This window comes from Bacillus rossius, chromosome 2 (genome assembly GCF_032445375.1).
Source record: "Bacillus rossius redtenbacheri isolate Brsri chromosome 2, Brsri_v3, whole genome shotgun sequence".
Classification (NCBI taxonomy): domain Eukaryota; kingdom Metazoa; phylum Arthropoda; class Insecta; order Phasmatodea; family Bacillidae; genus Bacillus; species Bacillus rossius.
This window is the reverse complement of record NC_086331.1, coordinates 95,187,148-95,211,543: the sequence shown is the minus strand read 5'-3', so window position 1 is coordinate 95,211,543 and position 24,396 is coordinate 95,187,148. Positions and strand designations below refer to the sequence as shown.

General features: G+C 33.9%; 1 protein-coding gene across 4 annotated transcripts in view; it reads left to right on the top strand.

Moving 5' to 3' along the window:
- LOC134529485 (CTTNBP2 N-terminal-like protein) overlaps positions 1–24,396 on the top strand; it is a 173,204-nt gene that overhangs the window by 47,506 nt on the left and 101,302 nt on the right. For all 4 annotated transcript variants that reach the window (XM_063363622.1, XM_063363621.1, XM_063363624.1 and 1 more), the window contains 2 exons: positions 4,801–4,961; positions 16,143–16,393. In XM_063363622.1, the coding sequence (XP_063219692.1) occupies positions 4,801–4,961; positions 16,143–16,393 (412 nt within the window). The remainder of the gene's footprint in view (positions 1–4,800; positions 4,962–16,142; positions 16,394–24,396) is intronic.

Sequence of the window (24,396 nt, the reverse complement as noted above, 5' to 3'; positions counted from 1 at the left end):
AAACCCAGCTGTGTAATTAAACAGATATTCTGACAACATAATGACGGCACAGACAAGCACAGTAGGCTTTCCAAGACAAAAAGAGTTGCAACATTTTGGGAAATGCGATCTGTTCCCGTCATCAAACACAAACAGACTGATAGAGGACACTGAAAAACAAGTGGTTTATATGCCTTCGACCCCGTCTCCTGGCACGGCCAATGACAGGCGAGAAGTCCTCTGATTACTGTGCACCTGAGAACTGATGTTATTGGCTGGTGTCTTTGTAGAGGGTAGTTAGTTTGCAATTGTGTTTTATAGTAAATTATTTACATTTTAATTGAAGACAATTGTGAAACAAACACAATCTACAAGTAGTTTTCAAGTCAAATTCCACGATTGAAAGCATTTTCATCTGAGTAAAACCAACCACAGACAAGTTTCAATCCCAAAACTGTGTTTATCAGATACCCTGTGAATGCAGTTGCACATACATAGGCGAAACTAGCAGAGCCCTTTTAACTTGCATTCAAGAACACAAAAGCAATATAAAGAAAGGTGAAACTAAAAAATCTAGACTTGACGAAAATGCCTGGGACAACAGTCGTAAAATACTCTAGGACAATGCTACTCTACTCATACAGAAAGAACACCCGATTAAAAGGAAAATAAAAAAAGCAGAATTTTTTTCAGCAATAAAAATGTTGTCATTCATTAAAGTATTGACTTAAATAAATAATTCTTGAATGCCTTGGTTTCATGTGCCATATGAATCTCAGGCTGTGATCACACACACATAAGTTCTAATGGAATATTTGGGAAAGTTGGGGTGATAATTTTGAGTAATTGATAATTTTTTTTAATTTGTGCATTGTAAAGCATTTTCAGTTATGGTCAGTCAGTTTTACTTGCTGAACCAGGGACTTTGGATATTGTAGTCCCTCATATAGAAATAAGTGATCAGTGTTCATATTATCGCAGGTGTCCCCCCTTAGTTACAACTGACAAAATTTTGTATCTCTAATAAGTTTTTGGTTCTCTTTTTATTAGGTTGCAACGTTTTGGGTCATGCTGATTTCTTAAAATTTTTATAAAGTCACTAATCTTTAGAACGTTGGAAACTAAATTTGGGTTTTCTTTTCTGTTGGGGATTTGTGTGTGCAACGACGACAGTGAGAAATCTTTTGTTTTTGTAATTCAAAATTCTATCAAGCAATAGTCTTAAAAAGTTCTTGTAATCTAAGTATGAAAATTATTGAACGTAGGTTTACTCATAAAATTTACAGAAGTTATATCTGGTTTAAGATTTTACAGGAATTCTGAATTTTTTTTATTACTATCTTGGTGTTTAACACATACAAGATTTTTTTTTTGGGTGAGTGTTCAGACCATTTGCTTCCCACCAAGGTGATTTTGGTTTGATTCCCAGTGGGGTCGAAGTCAGATTTTTTGCAAGCGGAAACGTGAACATTTGGTCGTGTTCGATGGGTTTTATCTTTTTATCTATGGGTACTCTCACCCTCAATTAATTCTGTTAATGCTTCATATTAGCATCTCGTCACCTTTCACTGTCTCTACTGACCTTGGTGTCTGCAAGATGTTAAGCTCAGTTCAGTTCCATTTCCTTTATTTTGGTGGTGATTATGGACAAGACGTAACACGTGCACCAATGTTTGTTTAACATTTATCTTGGCAGAACACAGTATTTATTGGACTGCTGCGGATTATGCAGGTCCATTATTAAGTAAATGTTTCTATTTATGATGTTGCCAAGACGTATAGTTGTGACAGAACCAAATCCACTGTAATTATTAATGATATTGCTGTTGATACTACAATGGATGTGATGAGTAGTTTGCAGGATATGCCATTTTTTGCTGTGATTGATGGCAGCCCCGACTTTGATTACAAGCTAGCTGTATTGTATTGTTGTAACATTTTTGATCAGTCCCTTCAGAAGGTAATTTCTAGGTTGCTTTCATTGCCAGCACTGGAGGGATGTTCTTCAGGATAAAAACATATTTGGTCCCTGGTAAACTTAAATTTTTAAATATTACCATTAAATATTTAATGCCACTATCTGTGGTTAATTAATCAGATATGTTAGGCAAAAAGTTTGGTCCAGCAGTGGTTCTTAAGCAGATGCAGTTATCTCTTGTTTTGGTTGGTGCAATGGCCTTTTTCTTAACATCTAGCAGCTGAGAAGGCATCAACTGTCTTACCATTTGAAATGATGAAATCTTAATTGACATTAATTATTATTTAGAAAATTTGGAACTGTTTCAAGGGTTACATGGTAATAAAACTTAAAAATTCTAAAGCATTTTTGTAGAACATGAGATTCCTTTGGGATATATTTGCCTATATTGATGGAACATTAAGAATATGTTCTGGGGTTTTTCAAGTCTGACGTTATCGCTCAGGAGCAACAGCTGTAAGGTTGCAGGACCCTGCCTTCCCAGCTTTTATAAGATTTTTTGAGAAATTTATATGGTGTTTTATTTACTCAGAGGGGTCAGCTGATTATATAGTTTGTTATTAGTATTTTAATATTAGTAGTATTTTTGTAATTAATTTTTATATTTAATATTTTATGTAGAAAAGACTGGTAACTGTGCTTCTACTAGTTTGGCTTTGTTAGCTAAGTTATTATTTGTGTCAATGCATTTTTCAGTCTTTTAGTTACTTTCAATAATGTTTTTATACCTATGATGAAATATTTGCATCAATTTATGTGGAACAGGAAATAAGTTCATACCATAACTGGCTTGTGTCAGTAAGCAATTCTGAATAGAACAGAATGCCGTACCAAGACTGTCACTGTTAAATACATATGTTGCTTAACAGGAGCATATTAACAATAAGACATTTTATATTGTGAATGAAAAAGTCATCTTTGTGAGGTAGGCACTCTGTTTTATATTTTTGCATCCTTATACAATAACTATTATTGATAAACAAAACCCTGCCATTCGTAAAGTCACAATTTATACTTTTACGACACAATTGCAAACATTTGACAGTTTATTGAGTCTAGGTCCTTGACTAATGCAAATAAATACTTTATCATCAATAAAAAAAAAAAGAAAACATAAACAAAAAAAGGTGAGTGTACACTATGAGGTACCTCAGAGTATTAGAGCACATAACATCAAATATATATAATTAACTTTTAGGAAAAGAATACTTTCGTGTTAAATTGAGAATACACATCCACAAGTGTTGCCTCGTCATGTACACCATGACCCTGCTGCGGATGTCTCCAATGTTGTCAACTGAGTCACACATGCGACTACGCCTGGCTGTTGTCCGACGACATGGTAGCGGATGTGGAAATTGGCTGCTTTGAACTCTGCTGTGTGCAGTGTTGTTGACATTCCAGCCACATGCTGTAGGATGCTGCTGTACCTCACATCTCGTATGATATAGTACACCCCACGACGTTCTCAAAACTCAGTTCCGACAAAGCTGTAGATATCCCATGTTCATGTCTCATCATTCACTTGTACACCGTAAATATTTCACTCTCAATCATCATAACAATGTTCTTTTTTAAAACCATTTACATAAAAAATTGTAAGTTAACTGCACTTGCTAGCATTGTAATCAACCAACTCACTCGCTGCTTGACATGATTGTGTTTGTATCTAGTTGCTGTAATATCCATAAAAATACATAATCACAAAGAGATACCGTAATAATTTTATACTTAACTATTATTTGTTTAACAAAGAGTAATTAATACCTAGCAGTTATAATTCTAACACTTGAATTCACTTCGTATTCATAAACATCAGCAATCGACCATAAACATGTTCGATAACCATTGACAAGAATCATGCCCTTGCAATTTACTAATATCATCTAGTTTAAATAATCATTATATACAAATTTATACTCTAATAGGTGAGTATACAAATCTTTGTAATTTTGTTAATTCTAAACCCAAAACCCCTTGTGTATCAGTTATGCTCTGAAGTTGGGATTTTGAGCATTTTCTTTTTTTCATAGTAGATGGCGACTGCTATAAGGTAGTGTGTATTGGGAATAAAGTTCCTCACTATACTCATGTTATTAATGACATTTACTGTGAAATATTTAATTGCATTAGCAGAATAACAATGTAGAAGAAAATCTGGCTACACACACAAATTACACAAAAAACATAAGAATGATATTAGACAATGTTGTCAAACAACCAGTAGGTGTTATGCCTCGTTGGTAAACAATAATCCACAGCCAGTGGAATTAATAAGTCAGAACCATTATGCATCAAAATTTCCCTCAAGTTTACCGTAATCTTTGTTGAATACGTATATTGTTAGTGAAACTATATGCCTGAAAGCTTATGCTCTCTTATGCATCAGTAGTTCACACTGTTTAGTCAATTGAGTGTGTAATTGCAAAAAAACTGTGGCATTTTGCAATGCTTAGCGGTGCCCCTGGGACTGACTGCGGCGCACAATTTGGGAACTGTGGGTTTAAATATTTCTTACCTTTTTAGTTTCTTTGTATGTTTATTTTGTTTATTGTGTGATTCAAGTAACATACTAATGTGAGTAGTGTGTCTAAATTATTTTTATTCCAGAATGTGAAAATACCTGTTGCATTTCTTTGCTGTGAAATCTCTTGGAATACAGCCATTTCTTAAAAATTGTTTATGTAATTTCCATCTAAACAGTTTCAACAGGAGTGTCAAAATCATGCCTGTAAATAAAGTGTAATAATTTTTTATTTGTATGTGGCTAATAAATAGATTTGTAAATAGTTTTTATTAAATTGTAGTTAATATTATGTTTATATATTATTCCAAAAATTTAGATTTTAACTGAAGAAAAGACCCGTATCGATACCATGGCTGAAGGACTGGAAGAGGAAAGCAAGAAGTCCTTACAAATGGAAGCTGAACTTGAGAAACAGTTTGTTCAGTTTGATTTGGAAAGGCAAGAGCTGAAATCTGCTGTGTCCAAAGAAGAAAGCAGGTTAGATATTTATCTTCAAGCAGTAGTTTCAAAGGGTTCGGGTTAAAATAAATGTGTGAACATTGTGATTATTTCAAACAGTGCTAGTTTTGCAAAAAAAATGTATCTGTGTTCACATCTGCATGAATTAAAATCAGTTTTAATTAATAAACACCTGAATTATAATTTCTACAGTGAATTTAATCCAACGTTTTTCATCTTGTTCTTTGAAACATTAAGTGGCCAATTTACTTTTAAGTCTGATACATTTTTAGCTATAGCTTTAAAGTCTCAATGAGGTCTTGTACTGTCACAGATTACTTCTACAAATGAATTGCTTTTCTATGTGAAATAGTGGTAGGTCACTTGTGGATATTGTATTGTATGTCGTGGAACTATCATGTTCATTTTTTTAATGTCTGTAGCAAAATTTCGCTGTTTTTTTTTTGTGTTATTGTAGTCCATGGCTCAGGGTGTTCTATTAATTTTTTTTCTGCTACTGGTTGGTGAGATGTGGGCAAGACTCTTGTAAGGAATAATTATTTTATTTAGTAATTAAAGTTTAAAATGCTGTGTTTTCAGAAAAGTGTATACTGGGTGGTCTTTGAAATCAACTAGCTGATCCATGAGACCAGTTAGCAACCACTAATCTTTTAATTTCATACAGTAATTATGTAACCACACTTGCAGATATGTGCAACATACCTTAGTTATAGAATAATTGGAGCCTCTTACATAATTTAGGCATACATTAAAATATTTTGTGGAGAAGTGAGGGATTGGTGCAAACATATATTTTGCAATATTCACCTACAACCAAGGAGTTGTGTGAGTTAGCCCTTTTTCTAGCTAATACTAGGCTTCCAAAAATGTATTTTTTATTTTTTGCAAATTAATTATAAGTGTAATAAATAGATCTTTCTTTTTAGTGTATTCATAAAGAAAAAGATATTCTTGCACTTGCAACTTATGAACATGCAGTATGCTGCGGACATTTTTTGTGAGACCATTAATTAATGTCTGTTATTGTGTGTTATTGCTGCATGTTACTTGCATGAGCTTGATATTCAAAAATGATTTCTATTACTAGTTTCTAAGTCTAATGGCAGTCATGTAGTACAAAACATTCAATTTTATTTACTAGCATTACAGTTAAAGTATTGATACCAACTAAGTTTAGAATTGGTACTTTAAAAGACTTATTAAAGGTTTTGTTTTCAGGATCCCTTTAGATTTTTTACTTATCATTGTTTGTAGCAGGTTTAAATAGCAAATTTCTGGTATCAGAAAATCTGCAAATGCAAAATCTAAACAAAAATCAGGTGGATATTCATGTAAAGCTAATTGTAAATACAATTTATCACTAACTGTTATTCCAGGCTTACTGAAAAAAGATGTTTATATGTTTATTATATCTTTAAACTTAAATAACTGTTTAATATTGAACACCATTTTAATAGTTTAAAAAATGGCTGTTAGCTTAATGCATAGCCTAATTAAGGCTGTTATTTTGTTTTAATATTTTAAAATAATGGTTGAAACTCAAACAGGATGCCTGAACAATAAAAAAAGTGAAGATGGTAATGTCAAAATTTACATATTGACTATTGGCAGTATTAATTAAGCTTTCATAAAGAATATATTTTTATACAAAACATATTAGGATGCTGCCACATAATTTTACTCATTCTTTCATGCAGACATGTGCCTGAAAATCTGGAATTGTCATAGATACATTACTGTTGCAGCAAAATGTTTGCAAATATTATCTTGTATTCTTACTGTAAACTTCAGTTGAATGCTTCTGCCAGATAGAAAAAGAAACTTTTTGGCAATTTGCACGACAAATTGTATCTAGAAATTTTATTGTCTGTGTATTCATGAGTTTAATGTTCTTCCATAATTAGGCAAGCTATATTAAAAACTAAGGTGCTCCATGCAAGATGGGTGAAATTTTTATTCAAATGGTTTTGTCCTGTGGTATATTGTGTGTTATTTGGCAGAAATCAGTGCCAAGGCACAAGGGTTGAGTTATTGCAATGCGTCATTGCTGTACGATCTATAACAGTTTAATTCGTAACTTATTACCTGGTAGTTTTAAATATGATATGTGTAGTGGTGCCAATATAATATAGAGATTGTGTTAGCCAGAGGCAATAATATTATATTGAACTCTTTTTCTCTGCCTGTGTTTGAAATTATATACCGGATTGCAGTGATGTGCAGAAGACTTAGTGTGACGTATGTATGTAGTAATCCAACTATCACACAGGAAGTAGCATGGAACATGTAATTTTTTTCACTAACACTGCCAAAAATAATGTGTTTTGGTACTGTACATTTTTCAATTTGTGAAAATCATAAGAAAATATAAATATGAAAATTCAGCTTCATTTGGATTGAGTGTGCTGATACTAAAATTGTCATGAAAGTAAAGTATATGAATAAGTATCGGATGCTACAAATGCATGCAGAATTTTATTGTTTGGAAGGAAAGTAATTAATTTTGTATCTCATTACTGAGCTGGGGATCTTTAAGGTTTCACAATGTTAAAATAAAATGAACAGAAACAAGGTGTGATTCCGTCTGAATATAATTACGTCAAATTTATTAAAGGAAAATTTATAACAGGTATAAAAAAAATAAACATACAACATCAATTACGTACTTAAACAGCTCTCAGGTATATTCAGAAAGAAGAAAAAAAAAATGGGTCGACCCGAAATTAAATTATAAAAAGGTTTCATTTAAAAAAAAAAACATTAACCAATAAAAAAATACAAATATATTTAAACCATCCCAGTATATATACTTAAAGTCCAGAAATGATGTTTATCTTATGAACTTCGTCTGACGGCGTAGTTTAAGAAAGTTCAGAAAAAGGTTAATAGATACAGTAGCACCAGAGGTTGGGGCTTCGTTTCCCGGAGATCCATCGGGAACATGATGCCAGGGCGCCTGTGAGTTGTTGAGGAAGGGTGGTGAAAATGCCAATTCGGCGTCCGGCTCTCGGACCCTGTCTGTGAACAGTCTGAATCAAAACTGATCAGAACTAGAACTCAGACAATATAAACTGGGCTAGAATGCCCGCAAAAGTTAAGGGGAGGTTGGGGAAAGTCGCGGATCATAACTCACCAGACAGGGAAGTTGGCTTCTATTTTTCGATGCGTCACCAGCCAGGAACTGGATCCCGCGAATACGCGGCTGAGCGCGGACGTTTCCACCATTTCAAAAGAAATAATTTAAAATAAAACTAACTATTACACTTTGTACTGTGCAGACGGACTAAACTACTTAAAGCAGATTACAGGGATTAAAGCAGATTACAGGGATTGCATCCCTTATTTAATGGACTATATCGTCGGTTGCGGCCGGATGGAAGTCTTGCAGTGTCTCGTCAACTCGCCGATAATCGCAAATGGTCCGTCTGCAGTCGTGACGCGAAGTGTCTAGCGGAGAACCGCGTCTCGTAATTAAAAGTAAATGTTCAATTTGGAGGTGGGGGGGGGGGGGACTGGGACGTCCGGACCGAAAGGTTCCGAAGTTCCCCAAGTGGGCATCATAAAAAACTCTGACTTTGATGTCTCGAAGTTGGTAGCACTGGCCGACTTTAGCGCTACCTGTTGAGGGGTGTCTGAAGTAAAAAAGAATCGACTCGCCCAAGGCGTCTGCTATAACAAGGGGATAAAGGGCGCAGTCTGGTGCAGCACTTTGGCGGCCTACAGGGGACAAAAAGGGGGGAGTTAGCAAGCTCACCCACAGGTGTCGCGGGCGTCAGCTCCACGAGCTGGCGCCAAGAGAAGACGTTACGGTTTCTGCCGCTAGAAGTCGTGTGTTGTCCATCTTTGCACACACATTTTTTTATGCCAGTCGTCCTTGGAGACTGTCACTGCCTGGCGGGGTTTACGACCGGTCATTGGTCCTGGACTAAATTCTGAGAACCGGAGTGAGCTGGGAGGGGTGGGGGTGCAACGAGGCTGGGAACGAGCATCCTAGTCGTGACTTTCGAAGAGTGAACCTAAGACATATGCGTGAAGGTAAAGGCTATGCTCAGCTCGTCTCTGAGAAATGGTAACGACTCATCCAGAGCTGTTGTATGCAGTTTTAGTCATGAAGTGAAGTAATATTACAGACCTGGGACGTGCCTGCAAGCGAGGGAAATGTTAAACGGGCTGCCAACAAAGTCTTAGATTTGCAAAAGCTCAGATAGGTCTCTGAGAAAGGTGCTTCAGTCTACTGGCACAAAGTTTAACTAAGGGGAGTACACCAGCCTAACAAAGAGTAAATCACCCAAAGTAACCAAATTATAAAGAAAAATAAAATTTCTAAAAATAATTTAAAATTATATAAACATAAAAAAAAAGTGTCGAAATACCAAATTTCCGGCACATTACTAACATAATTGTGTATGTTAAATAAATTTATTGGTAGTAAAATATGTTAAATATTAAAGATGTACTCATCATTATCAGCCATAATTTATTAATTAATTTAAATTTTTTTCCATGTCTACAAACAGTCTAGTTACTGTTTTTGTTATTTCAAACAATAATATTGAAGCAGTTGTCTTAATTTTGGGATTGTCCAGACAATGCAAATCAAGGAGACAATTATCACTTTTTGAGTCACGTGGAACTTTCTAATTAAAATTTATATATTTTGAAAATGTGATTAGTTGAAAAAATTTTCTTTTTCCTGAATAGTTTGAAGTAAAATGTCCAGAACATCTAGTAAAAGATCTGAATTTCTGCACAAGCAACATATTCTCTTTGGATTTGCACCACACTGTTTATCTACCTTTATAACAAAGATAACATTTTGAACGTGGTAATTTGAAGTGGGAAGTACGAAGGGAGAAAACAAGAGATTTAGAATACCCGGGAGTGGGCAAGTGTTTAGTGACATGGTTTTAAAAAGTGTGGTACAAAAAATGGGAGCCAGCCTTTCAGTACTCGCCAGGGATGTTGTAACAATCCAAACCTCCGAATAGCTCAAAATTGGCCTGACTTGCACAAACATAAAAACACTTGAAGAATTTGTTAAGTTCAAAAATACTGTTCAAATTTCGTAAAAACATTGCTCTAAATGATTCATGATAAAAATAAAGTCTCTAGAGAACAATGATGATTTTTATGGCATTTTTATTATCTATTACCGAAAATTCACATTAGCACAAAGGCTGCCATCTTCCTACCACAACACTGTTTCAGATAATTCACAACACATTACGAAAGAGTTTGTTGCTTCAAGAAAACAATTTTCTTTAAAATGGTAACAAAAAGTCTGACGTAACGAAGATTCATTACTGATATTAATATCCTGTGTTACACACAAACACGAACCCACGGTGCAGGCCAAGGATTCTGTCTTTGGAACAATGACTAAAAACAAATTTTAAAGTCTCATTGGAGGTTTAGCACTGACAACTGCAGTCTACAAATTCTAAATAAAAAGTCGAAAAATGTTTATAGATCGGTGCTGCCTGGACAGCAGCTGCGAAATTTACTTCTCAACTACATAATTATATTGTTTTTTGAGACATCACCCGACCGTGACCTTTCAGTACCAAGACCACAACACAACTAACGATCGACCTGACTACCTCCATCCATGAAGGAGGAAGGTGGTCACATTGTCACGACCCAGACATACTTCCACGGTCAAGGCCGACAAAACTTTCCCACATGTACGCTACCAAGAGGGTCAATCACACAGCTGCCCGAAACAAGCTGTTTGCACCTGCTTCCCCGAAGTCTGAGTCCCCACCCCCTTCAGCATGCAATGTGAGATTATAGAATTTTATCAAACATGTTATCATCATAAAAAACTTATAGAAAAGCATCTAATACCCATTAGATCATTAATAATAAAATTAGAAAGCGATAACAAAAATAAAACAAACCATTTAAACTTCAAGCTAACTCTGCAGTTTATTAAATTAAATTACAATAGTGAAACCGACCATGGCTGTTGCGAGATACTTTACAATGCCATTTTATGCACATGTTAAACCTTTTCTAAAGTCCTTATGCTTCATAACCACCATTAACAAAATAATAAAAATATTGTAAATAAAATGCATGCTTCAAAATTGCACAATACAGTTAAGAAAATCTCACGTTAATACAAATACGAGATGTAAAAATAAAACCTCTTATTTCATTACGTCTAAATAGTTAAAAAAAAATCTACCACATTATGTAAAATACTACAACTTTAATGGAGCGCTTCTACATCAAAATTCATAAGGCCTTTTCTGTTCATCATGAAAGTTCAACTCAATTATTAGCAAGTTTGCGCAAGTATCTTTTTCACGCATAATTCGTAATTAATAGTTAAGTTGATTCGTAGACTTAAAATTTACCATTTGTGCACACAGTATTTTCATAAACCCGAAATCATACTACCTGCTCATTTAACTGTTCCACTTTGTCTCAGTTTGTAAAGGCAGAAAAAATAATTTAATATAATAGCTCACACTTTTTCCATTTGCAAGACAAATTATTCTTCACCCTAGATATAAACGTCCGTAGCCAAATTCAGGAACCAATTTACACATGTTAAATCTTGTAGCTGACCCATTCAAATCAACAGCATGCATGCTTTGTCACACTAAAATTCGTCCTTCCTAATTTGCGTAGTTCTGGCTGCAACAACTTAAATCTATTTATATGTCATCAAAGTTACTTTACTTTACGACGTAGGCTTCCAGAAGTGTCCCTCGTAAATCATGGTGTGAGTTCCTTGCCGTCGTCATCCACCACAGGCAGCTCGTGCCTCCGCACTCGTAACCGGCCAAATTAAAAGTTCTGGGGCTGCCGATAGTTTTCACCGAAGCATACTCTGCCACTGCTCATTTGTTCTTGTACGTCTTCGGGCGCACTCAGCTTGTTCCGAAAACAACAGAAGTGGGAATAAATATTTAGTAAGCGTGCCTCGGGAAGCGCAAATTACAACCAGGAAAATAAAATTATTTAAAAAATTGCAAAAAAAAGAATACTTTAACCAGACTATAAAATTAACAGAAATAAAAATTAACATTACTAAAATGATTAAATAGTAATTAGAAAAGCTACTAAAATGTATATAAATTCTTATTGCCAACTTAAGGAAAAAGTTACTAGGCAACTGGTAACAACGTGTCTCCCACAACCAATCACTTACAAGCTTAAGCCACACTTTCCAAAATCAGCCAATCTGAGCATAAGTTACAAGACATGAAAAAACTGAGCATATACATATAACTAGGGATTTTCCTTTCTCTGTCTCTTTCCAATTATGATGATACACCTGTCCTTGTGTTCCCACACTGAGCGGGGAACCACCATTTCTGTCTCTCTCTTGCACTTCCGGGCCCACCAACCTCTCTCATTCTTTCTGTAACCCTGATGTAATTTACTGTCACATTGCACCAACATGATTGAAAGGAAGTAAAGAAAAATATATAACTACACCTGAAAATATAACAAAGCAGCCAAATAGACATAAGATTTAAAAGTTTAAGTTAAGTATATTAACAGACATACTTAAAAACATGAACTTATTAGAAATATGAGCAAAACAACTCATTATTAACATATGATTACCTCTGAAACATATATTTGGCCATTATTTACATTGAGTCAGAAAACTTAAAAAATTACTGAAAATGATAAAAAATCTAATAAATTTATTTATGTCAATGTTTTATATGTTGGGAGGGTAAGGGCCTGCAATGCTACAATGTGTAAACATGTAATCATGGTAATGAGCCAATTCATGTGTTCTCATGTTGTTCACGTTGCAAATTAACTTTTTAGAAGAAACTCGGACACAAAATTTAAGAATTCTTTAAAATAATGTAGAGCATAATAAATATACAAAATGTATTCATTTTAAAGAAAAATGGTAAGAAATTTTCCCAGTTTTAAAACCTAGCTATAATTCTGTTTAACAAGTTGGTAATAACTTAACTGAACTGATCCCAATCCAGGCCAGGTTAGGTTAGGCTAATTTTTATTTCCTACAATTTTTCTCAAAGTCGGTCAATTTTATGCACTTTAGGTAGTTTAAGAACAGTTATGATCCAGTTTGTCCACTGGAGTAGGCAAGGTGGTTTAAAAGAACAAAAAGTAAAGTCAGTGTTCTTGATGCGCTACAGGTGATGGTTTTGTGAGAACCGAACCCAATCCAAACCAGGTTAGGTTAGGCTAATTTTTATTTCCTACAATTTTTCTCAAAGTCAGTGCATTTTATGCACTTTGGGTAGCTTCGGAACATCTAATAGACATTTTATGCATGGTTGTAGGCAGCGTGGCTTAAAAAACTAATAGTAAAGTTAGTGTACTTTATATGTTACAGATAGTTTCAGAACAGCTACAATGCTTTTATGTGAACGAAACCGAACCCAACATATGTTAGGTTAGGCTAATTTTTATTTATTTCCTACCATTTTTCTCAAAGTCTGTGCATTTTATACGCTCTGGTAGTTTCAGAACAGTTATGATGCAGTTATTTTTATTTTTATTCATAAAATTTATTGGAAACAATTATTACGTCCACGTTTGAATCATACTCATTTTCAACAATTTACTTTTGATCATACATGATGACCAACTAAAAAATCTTAAAAATTGAAAATAAAATATTTTAAACCAAGTTGGCATCTTTTGGTTTCTTTCTTAAACACGGTGCTTGTATCATTTCAAATATCTTGTGTTTTGCAACATTGATCATGGTTTCTCTTATGAAGTTCATTTTCAAACATAACCTAAAAATATGGTAAAGATGTTCATGTTCGTTAAAACTAAAATAAATTAATTAAAAATATGTTTAATCACATTGAATACTTTATTTAATCAGTTATTTTTAACGTGTTTAGGAACTCGTGTTGATTTTACTTTTCACAGGTAAGTCTTATGTATATTTTTGTGATAGCTTTGTGGTTTGTCTGTCTAATACATGTACAAAGTTGTGGTTTGTTATATGACGTAGATGGTGACCATCTAATGTTTTTATAATATAAAAATTTGTTTGCCAAAGGTTTTTACTACTAAAAAAAATTTTCCCCTGAGGTATTATCCAGAGGAAAAAAATTATTTTCCCGGAGTTTATAAATGGTCTCATTTCTGGCTCTTATCACCAGTTTCAGGATCCTGTCCATCTCTGTCTCTCTCTTTCTCCCTCTCTCTTTATTTATATATATATATGTGTGTATGTGTATATGATTTAATTATGCAGGTCCATCTTTTTGATGTTTCTGAGACTTTTGTGTAGGCGCACCGTTTTTACGCATTTCCCATAATGGAATTATTCCTACCAAATGCCGTATACTGAGAGCTAAGATGTTTACACATAAAAAAAATTTACAACAACTAAGCATAAATGGAGTGTGAATGGGACACCAAAAGTTTATTTTTGTGGTCAGCTATTTCTGCTCTTAGGAGCATGTGAGATTTTTCAGGAACAGTAAAGATTTTGTTAACCTAAATTTTATAATTTAGCAATAGCAATAAATTTGATTGATTTTTTGTTACTGTTAATTCAGAATCATTCTATGGATTTTTAATCAGCAAAGAATTTTGAAATTCTTTTTATTTTTCCATCTAGATTTGATTATTCTCGCAATGCAAGGATCTTGGCCAGCTTCTCCTAATGGCTAAAAGCAATGTTGTTTGGGATTTTACTGTAAAACATAATTCACAAACTCCAAAAAAAAATAGTTTAAACTTTAAACTTTATAAATATCAGTTGTTTTTATAGTACTCTTTTGTAATATCAAAAATATCATAGCTCTTTAAGTATTAAACCAAACATTATCATGCCTTCCTTTAGTTTACAATTTTAGCATTCATCTTTGATTCCATTGAGAGCAACTCATTTTATCGCACAACTCAAGACCATTTTTAGAACATAAGTTAGATTTAGTTCTTGCCATTGCTTTTTCTGCTCTACCTCAGCGAGCAAGAGTGGAAAGAGTTGCCCTGCTGCAACGAGAATGGCACGTGAAAAATCTCTTTTCTGTGACATGAATAGAAGATAGCCTGAAAGATCATGAAAAGAGCAGAAGTAGCAGAAAGAGCCAACCAGGCAATCAAAGAGAGCAAGATTAAAATAGCTAACATTGTCAAAAAAAGTTCCAATGGTACACAAGGAACACAGTTGTGAATGAAAAAAAATTTCCTTTGTTTGGGTTAAAATATACTTGCTGCAGTGGTCATTCGTAAACATTGTTGCCCGAATTAGACAGTTTTGAATCACCATGTTACTCAATTGGAAACCAAATGCAGTCATCTGATTGGCTTAACAGAAAGCAGACGAGAGTCAGATAGACGAAAGAAACTAGATATTTTCCATGCCCATTAAGTTCTGGGGCTCCCTCCATCGTTCATCCGTCAATTGTGCAGTGGTGTGACTGTCACCTAGTTTTGTGTTTCCAAGCTTCTGGCCCGTCATTTTCCATTCCTGGGTATTTTTTTTAACTGGATGCCACAGTACTGTTTTTCTTGAGTACACCAGACAAAATTCTGTCTCTAAAATAAGCAATGCAGTATTAGTAAGCTTAGTGGAGCTGAAGTAATACTTTTGTTAGGGGCAAATATGAATATTTATGAAAAATTGTCATGGTTGATATATTTATTAGTTAAAATTTTTGGTTAAAATCTAAATTATTTTTCAGTCCTTCAAGTTTGAATTAAAGAAGTTTTGCTGTACTAGGATCTTGTTTTGTGTTGTGTGATGTTTTTTTGTTTACTTATTCTTATTTTAGAAGTTTATAATAATACAAATTGAGTCAGATTTTTTTATGAACAAAGAGTTATGAATTAGGGGAAGAAAAAACTTTTTTTATTTTAATTTTATATTGAATGTGCCCATTTTTGTTGAAAAGAGTCAGTATCTCATATATAGGTTTAAAGCATTATATTGAAACAAATTTATTTGTTACTTACATTTCTTTTTTTAGTTTATTGATATTATGAGCTTTTTTATTTTATTGTAACTCGTTTGTAGTGTTTCCATTATTTTAATTAGCATATATTTTCCACCAACTATATTCGTGTTTTGTTTAGTTTTGTTCTTGTACATGTTTCTCTTTATTTAGAGTATTTTTGTTCTAGTGTATGTCTTCTGAGGTTTTTATTACAAATGTTAGCAGGCATGTTACAAATAAAATTAATACAATTTTTATAGGCAAGCATTTAAAATTATAATTTATTTCACAGATACAAAGATTTGTTGGGTGAATTGGAGAAAGCAAGAGCAGAAGCAGATTCCTTAAAAAAACAACTGGCAGAAGCTCATCAAGTAGCAATGTTTCAAGCTGGAACGGCAAGCATGAGCCCTCCACGTGTCAGCGTTGGACTTCCGAAAGCAGCCATGACGCTTATACCACCTCAACCTCCAGTGAAGCCTTCGGTGGTCACAAGCCAGGGAATGCCACGCATTTCAGGGACAGCTTTGCAGCAGGCTCCAAGTAAACATATTTTGAGTTTAGCTTTCTTTGACACAATTTTTTTTCTTACTACAGAATTTAGGATTATAATATATCTGCATGTAGTGTTCATCCTTTGGACAGGGTTGTACATGATTATGTCACACTGCTTCTTCCAGTTCAATGTTGTCTCAACTTTGTCCTGGATCTGTCAATTAAAGTCATTAATGGTAATGAAGTGAAGCAGATTTCTATGTGCCACTGAATGAATATGTGAAATCCTTTGCCTCTACTGTATGAGTCTGCCCTCTCTAACCCTGCAAGAAATACGGGAAAAGGTTTCAAGTACCTCCCTAGATACTGCTGCTCGCAACACTGCATTTGAAGGAGAGGGTTTAGCGCCAAGCCAGCTTGGAAGGCTGTTTGACTAGTTTGCTTTCCAAAAAAAGAATTACTCTCAGTTCAAATGGGCTGTGCTAATTCTTCCTCTGAAAAAACACTTAAAGGACAAGTCACCGTGACATTATTTTTGATCATGCTAGCGCATATATGTTTAGGTAGCAGATGTATAAAAGGTAGTCTGAGGACTGCGTAGCCATGAGCTGCAAGATTTACGTGTCTAAAATTGTTTTTTTTTTCTTTTTTTTTCATTTCAACCAGTTTTTAAAAGTTAACTGGCTGCATTTTCAGGCACAAGGAATCTATTTTTTTAGCTATGTGATCATGTCACAATGCAAATAATATATAGTAGTTGGCTGGTCTATTTGCATGTAAAATTTGCACTCTTTAATCTAGCATTCTTCAGTTCAGTAGTTTCTGTTATCCAGAACTGATCATGCCGATTGTGTTCAAAACTTTTTGGGTGTATTCGGGTGTTTATTAACCCGGACTGTCAGGTGTTTTGCATTGCTTGTGTTTTTAGTTCACTGAGTGTTTATCATGACCTTCAGTTTTAATTTCAGTACAGCATTTCCTTTTCCAATCTTTTAGCAGGTTAAACAACCTGTTCGCACAATATTACAACTTTGTACGTATAGTGTATGTGCCATAGATCACCTTATTACAACTTCTTTAAATATAATTGTATTGTAAATTAATTTTTCTTTGGTATTCCCATTTAAACTGTAATTCAATAATCTTGCAGAATCGTTAATCCGGCATGGCTGTTGTCCTAAACATGCCATATTAAGGGCTTGGTTCACGTCCAAACCATCTTATTGTCAGTATTTATGATAGGACTTTTAAACGAATTCCAAATTGTAGGTTTTATTCGCAAGAAGTTTGCAATATGAACAAAATTTTAATTTATTTTATTTTTGAATATGTGAAGTTAGTTTTCGTTAGTCACAGTTTTTAGGACATTTGAGGTACCGCCTTAAAGACAACGTAGCACATTTGGTCACGCTTTATATTAAGAAAAGTCAGTGGCATCACATTGTGTCTATTTAAATATAGTAACAGCAGCAAATTGTTTTGATGTAATTTTTAACATTGCGTGACATATAGGCAACAGTTGTGCGACGGTCATATGATGTTCTCCAGCGGTTGAGAGGTGGCGGGGGAACTGCTTTGTTGCCACTACGCTCGTTGCACCTCCCTTACCAGTCTCCCTTACATCACTGCTGTGATAGTGTTCTTCGGATCAGTACTATACTTGCTACGCTACAGCTATGGGAAGAAAATGGCGAAAGTGTTCCAAGAGCAGTCTGCCTTTATCTAATCGTAGAAAATCGATGAGGAAGTGATTGATGTTCGTGTGAGATTCTAAGTATCAAAATGAATGTTATGCATTTACATACAATGTTTATTAAGCTCATAGGTAGTGTGCAGTACATAAAACAAACAATAATGCAGTCCAACTTCTAGGTGAATTAAACAGTTAATTATTTTGCTAGCCTTTAAATACAGTAAGCCTTTATAAGAGACTTACATGCAGGGTCATCGAGGGGAAGGGGCAGTTGGGGCAAAATTCCCAGGGCCCCAGTTGAGTTTATAGTTTTTTTTAATCTTGGGTTTACCATGATAGGATGAAAATGATAATTCTATTGTTAATATAAACCATAGGAAACCTTACAAGTAATTTGATACGCACAAATTACGGCTACAGTTATGGCCACAGTAACATTTACATTTTTTTTTTTTAAATATTGGGATCTGAAAAATTGTAGGGCTGGGCCGATACCACTTTTCACCGATTCCACCGATAGCGATTTTATGGGCCGATACTGCCGATACTCGATGCCGATACTAACCAAAGAAATGTTTGTGTTATGAAAGGATATTTTACTTATAAAGTATTTTTTAATTTCATATTATGACAGAGTACCATCAAACTGTCAAAACACTTACTAACATGCATCTTACAATAATAATAAAACACACACAAATACTTTTTTTTCAGCTCACATGTTTAAGCATTGCCCCACCTCGTGATATTTCTACATGGCAGAAAGTGCATGTAGCCTTGGTATCTTCATTTGATTGAAGAGTGAAGTATTTCCAAAATTCACTTCTCTTCCCATCCATATCATCACACTCAGAAAAATCTTTAAAATATCACTTTAGGTTTAGATTTTAACAATTCAAGCTAACGTAAATACTAAATTGTAAACAAACACAACATAACATCAGCCAAGCCATAGATATATAAATAACATGGAGATGGGGCAAGCTACTCAGACGTTCTTCAGCAACTGTTTTTTATGATCGCGAGTGCTGTAAACGTGATCACGAGTGCAATTTACTTTATTGCGAGCACTGGTAAACGTAACGTGAGGCTGTCTTTGCTCCACAGTTGGCAATGAATATTTTTTTATTTATTTATTTAGTTTTTGTTCAGTGGATCCCATATGGAGTTAAGGGCTTCGGGATATAGAACAAGTCATGTCAATTTTATACAGATAATACATATATACATACATACATACATACATACATACTGCATAAGTACAATTATTAAACATTATAGAGTACATTGGTACATAAGAAATGGTATAAACTCAAGTTTAGGACATTTATACATTTATAGTATGCACGTCTCTATGGTTCTCGGACTCCATTGTATTTTTAAAACAATCAACACGGCCAGTTTTCTTGAAAACAGTAGCGCTGTGGGAAGGAATCTTAGGGTAATAGTGCGTAAATTACAAAATTAGGCAATTATTTTAAAAATTAGTTTTGACTTCCAAAAAAAACAGTTGCGTGAAATACTATTCCTTAGTATTTTTTTTCTAACAAAAACAATATAACACAGTTTAAGAACTTGGACTGAGGTATCGGCGCGAAGTATCGGCAAATATTTTACAGATGCTGCCGATGCCGATACTCTGAATATCGGCCAATACTTAAGAATCAGAATCGGCATCAGCCCAGCCCTAAAAAATTGTACACTAAATAAAAGGGAGGGGCCCCAGGAAAATTATTTTTCTCTGGGCTGATGGTTTTTCTCTATGGCCTTGCTTATAGGCAATGCAATGTAAACTTACAAAATTAATTGTCACTATGTACAATATTTTGCAGTATTGTTTTAGGCGACGTATGTAGCATATGGTTATGTTGCTAAGCGTCTTTTGACGGGCTCAGGTTAGAATTTTTAGGCATGCCATAAATGTGGGTGATATTTTTTATAACTTTTAATCTAGTTTCCTTGGTTGCCTGCCCCAGGTTAACTTGGCATTAAAAAGCAGCAATTTCATAAATTGCTAAACAAAACAGTGGGACTAAACTATTTAAAGTTTCAAAAATCTTTGGGCTTATAACTCTCGAGCTGATAGCATGAATTGACTTTTAGACATTGGTAGTCTGAGGATTAGTTTGTTTACATGCTGAACCTTAAAAAGCCAGCTGGCATAAGGTGGGGACATTGATGACCTATGAAATAAAGCAAAGGTGTTAAAAAAATTAAAATAAAAAAATTGTGGAACTACCTAACTGAAGATGAAGTATTTGGTGTTTTAAAAGTTAGAATAGTTGGTAAAATGTTTATTCATTTTAATTGCATTGTAGTGTATATAAACAAGATAAAGTAATAAATTATTGCAAATTTTATTGATATGCCAAATACTGCAAATATAATACATGGAATGTTATTAGGCTGGTTTTTTTAGTAGAGTTGGGTTTGGCTTGAAACACAACAGAAAATATTTTCTGCTTCTTCATACATCGTAGTCTTTCCATGGTATTTAAAAAATGTTCACAATGAAAATTAAATTTACACAGCAATATTATTTGACAGTCCATTAAAAATAACTTTAATTACATGTAACTGATTTATTAACTGCCTATATGGAATACACTCCATATTGATTCTATTTATGTATGCTTAGTTATTTTTTTATGGCCAAACGAAGGTGCACAATGGTAACTATAGGGCCTAAGTAGACTAGAAAAAACTACATTTCTTTTAGATATACTTACCAGTTTGAATAATTTTGGGCAAGTTAGTGCCAGCCAATGAATGGCAAACAAGTCCACACCATTTAGATGGTTCATTAGGCTGGGATGTAGAATAAACAGTGTGGTTGGTTTATATAGTGTAAGATTATTTAAATAATATTGTTTTGAGACTCACCTGTGGCCAATCTCATGGATTGATCACTTAGTCACTACAAAATACTTTCAGAATCTACAGTATAGTTTGCACCAAACTTCTAAACGAGCAAAAATCCGCAATGCAGTGAATTACAACATCAGAGAACTTTTGTGGCAACATCTAGTTCTTACTTTAGCTGAGGTTTGAATAATTTCAGCTACAATGATCCGTGCTGTTCTGAGGACCAATGAGTAAACAAGAGCAGCTAGTTGCTATGACATTTAGTTGGGTAACAGTTATTTTTTAAAATTCTTTGTCTATGAATCATGTTATAAATCCTGAATATCCGTACGACGTATAAGACAAAAGAGAGAAATAACTTTTTAAAAGTATTTTGATGGATCGGTAAATTGAACAGTTCCATCGTTCCTTTCAAATTAATATATAACTTAATATATTTTGTTATGTTTGTAGAGAATGCTATTCACCATTATTAAGAAAACAAAAGTGATGAATTATTTTACTGATCATTTTTATTTATGAAAATGTTATGTTAAATGAGGATTTAAAAACCAACTGTAATTTCAGGGTGTATGACACTATAATTATACCTCGTCTCACAAGCTAACAGAAATGATTAAGCAACTAAACGTTGTATATAGTAAGTCAAGTAAGGGTGCACAATAAGTATTTAATATATGTCCGACCATATCAAATAAGAATTTTTGTAAAGTTATTACATTAAAACATTTTTTTGTGGAACAGCAGTTTCTTAATTTTTTCCAAACTGAAATATTTTACAAAAAATATTTTCACAAAAAAACCTTCTCTTTTATTTTAAAAAAGTGGGGTGAAGTTAGTTATAGTTGAATGGTTTGTCTTTGATTTGTAAGTTCTTGATGTCTTCCGGCATAGTGGTGGAAAAACTGTGGAAGGAGAGGAGTAACATAACATAATGATCTGTGCTATAACAGATTGCTACTGTGTTATTCCTGTTCCAACATTCGTCTTTCTAGTGTCAAATAATTATAACTGCAAGTATTTAACTCAAGCAATTAATATGTAAATATTAGTATGATTTTCAAAGACATACACTTTGTAATATTATATTTGTACAGAGTCGAATGTGTCCCCTTTTTTGTCCACCAATTAAAAAATACGTATGTTATGTTAAAAAGATTTAAAATTTAATTGGTTTACATCTTACCCATCATCTTAATGCTGAAGTTTAAATTTTATTTTAATGCACTAGGAATTAAAACATTTTTTATCTCAAGCACAAATTACGAGATCTCTAAACTTTATAAAAGGAATTTTGGTTTACATAATGAAGGTTTCACATGGTCATTATGAAACATGTGAAACTATATTTTGGTAGCATGTATCTGGAGCATTTTATAAATAATAAAGGTTTTGTAAATAAATTAAAAAAAATAATAATTTTCATAAGAAATACTTTTTCATAAATACTTTTCAATGAGACCATAGGATGTTACAAAATCAAATAGGTTTTGCAGTGACACATTTTCATTTACATATTAATGTTTTACATTTGCTTTAATTTGCCCTTGTATCATACATAATCTTCCACATACTTATATCTTTGAACAATATAATCTGAACAAACAAATGGGCAAAATATGACTAATCAGGGTGGCCAGCCAACCGGGAAATGTGGGAAATAGCCAGGATTTCTTAAAAAAACCAGGAATACCAGGAATCAACCAAGAATTTTTATTAGAACCGGGAATTTTTTTATGAAGTAACGATCGCAATAACATACGGCTGTTAAAAGCCTATGATGGAGAAACTTGAATGTGAGCACGTTCACCACCCGCCGAAGCACGACAGTATGCTCGTGAGCTATATTTTGTAAAAGTTAATTTGTTCATATTGCATTTTAAAACTTTTGTAGTACGTAAGAAACCGTTAACAATTCAGACTTCCATATTATGTTTCTGTATTCAAAATCAACAGCATTTTGGCTGAAAATGTTGTTGTAGGGTGTTAGTAATTTCTCGCACGGCATGTTGGTAGCACTAGTTTTGTATATATATATTTTTTACTTTGCGCTCATGTTGTTGTGTCACGGTATCATGGATACTTTTCTCGAGTTTTTTAAAAGTTTAGTTGTGCGGGACGTTGTTTTGAATTTTTTAATCTAACATGTAATTTGCGCAGACTATCAAAATGTCAAAGAGTTCGGTCTCCACATACAATGACAAATGTACGGAAGAGTTTGAATGGGTGGAGAAAGATCGAAAGTGCAGGACAAACGCCATTTGCAATTTGTGTAATGTTAAAATCAATATCGGTAGCATGGGAAGAACAGCATTAGCCAGCCACGCAAGAGGGGCAAAACACGTGCATTTGGTGTCAAGTAATTTTGGTGACGTGAGATTATAAATTTTTTTGTTGGTGGTAGTTTTTGTTTTAAGCAAGTTCATTGATTTAATTTTTAATCCTATAGTTAAGTTGTCTATTGTTTAATGCCAATAAAACATCATATTGTGTGTGCTTTGTGTAACAAAAATGCAAATTGTATGCAAATATTGATAAAAACCACCCTTGAAAAAATCTGGAAAAAACCAGGAATTTTATTATCCCAGAACAGTGGCCACCCTGCTTATATAATAATTTGTGATTGACAGTATTGGTTAAATATTTATTGTGATAACATACAATTGTGTTATTTTATTATTGTTCAGCTCTTTTAATTTTTATTTTCCAGTTTGGTCATTTTAAGGATTTACAACTAATTTTTGTTGAAAGCAGCCAAAATGATAGTTATTTGTTGGTTATGCCATATTTATTCAACCTACAAGAAAAGCACACAAGGTGCTGGACTGCATGTAACAATCAATTAAAAAAGAAGTTCATAATGTGTAACAACCCAGATTACCAGCCTTCCTCATGCGATCCAGTAATAATAATTTGTTATAAATTTTTTTGTCAAATTTCAGGTTAGGTTTTCAAATGATGTAAAGTTGTTTCTTTTTCGAAGTTATTGTAAACGTAATTCTCTGGGTTTATTGTTTTTATTTTTAAAATTCATAAGTTTATTTTTCTAGTATTTTTTTTTTGCTGGCTTTTTTGTGTGGGAAGGCATGCTGACGTGATTTTCCTTCGTTATTTCCACGACCTAGGCTTGGTTTACATGCTAGGCGTGTGAGTCACGGTCACGGGAGTGTGAGAAAGAGACAAAATCGCTGCGTTGTGGGAACAGAGGTAAGCATTTCGTGAAAGCCCCTGTTGCCATGCGCCGTGAATGGCTGAAAATTACGTCAGCGAACCCAGAACACTGCCTGCACAAAGGGAAGGAAGGCTGTAAAATTCAGTCATTGTTCGAGCACCGTGCCGAGCAGTCGTTGTTCGGGCGGCGGGCCGAGCATGCCGTGGCCGGGCGATGGCTCGTGGTTTATTCTTTTCGGAACGTACAGTTTAATTTTTTTTCGTGTGCTCTGTTGTACGGAATATAGTGTGATTTTTACATAAGTAAATAAAACAGGTAATA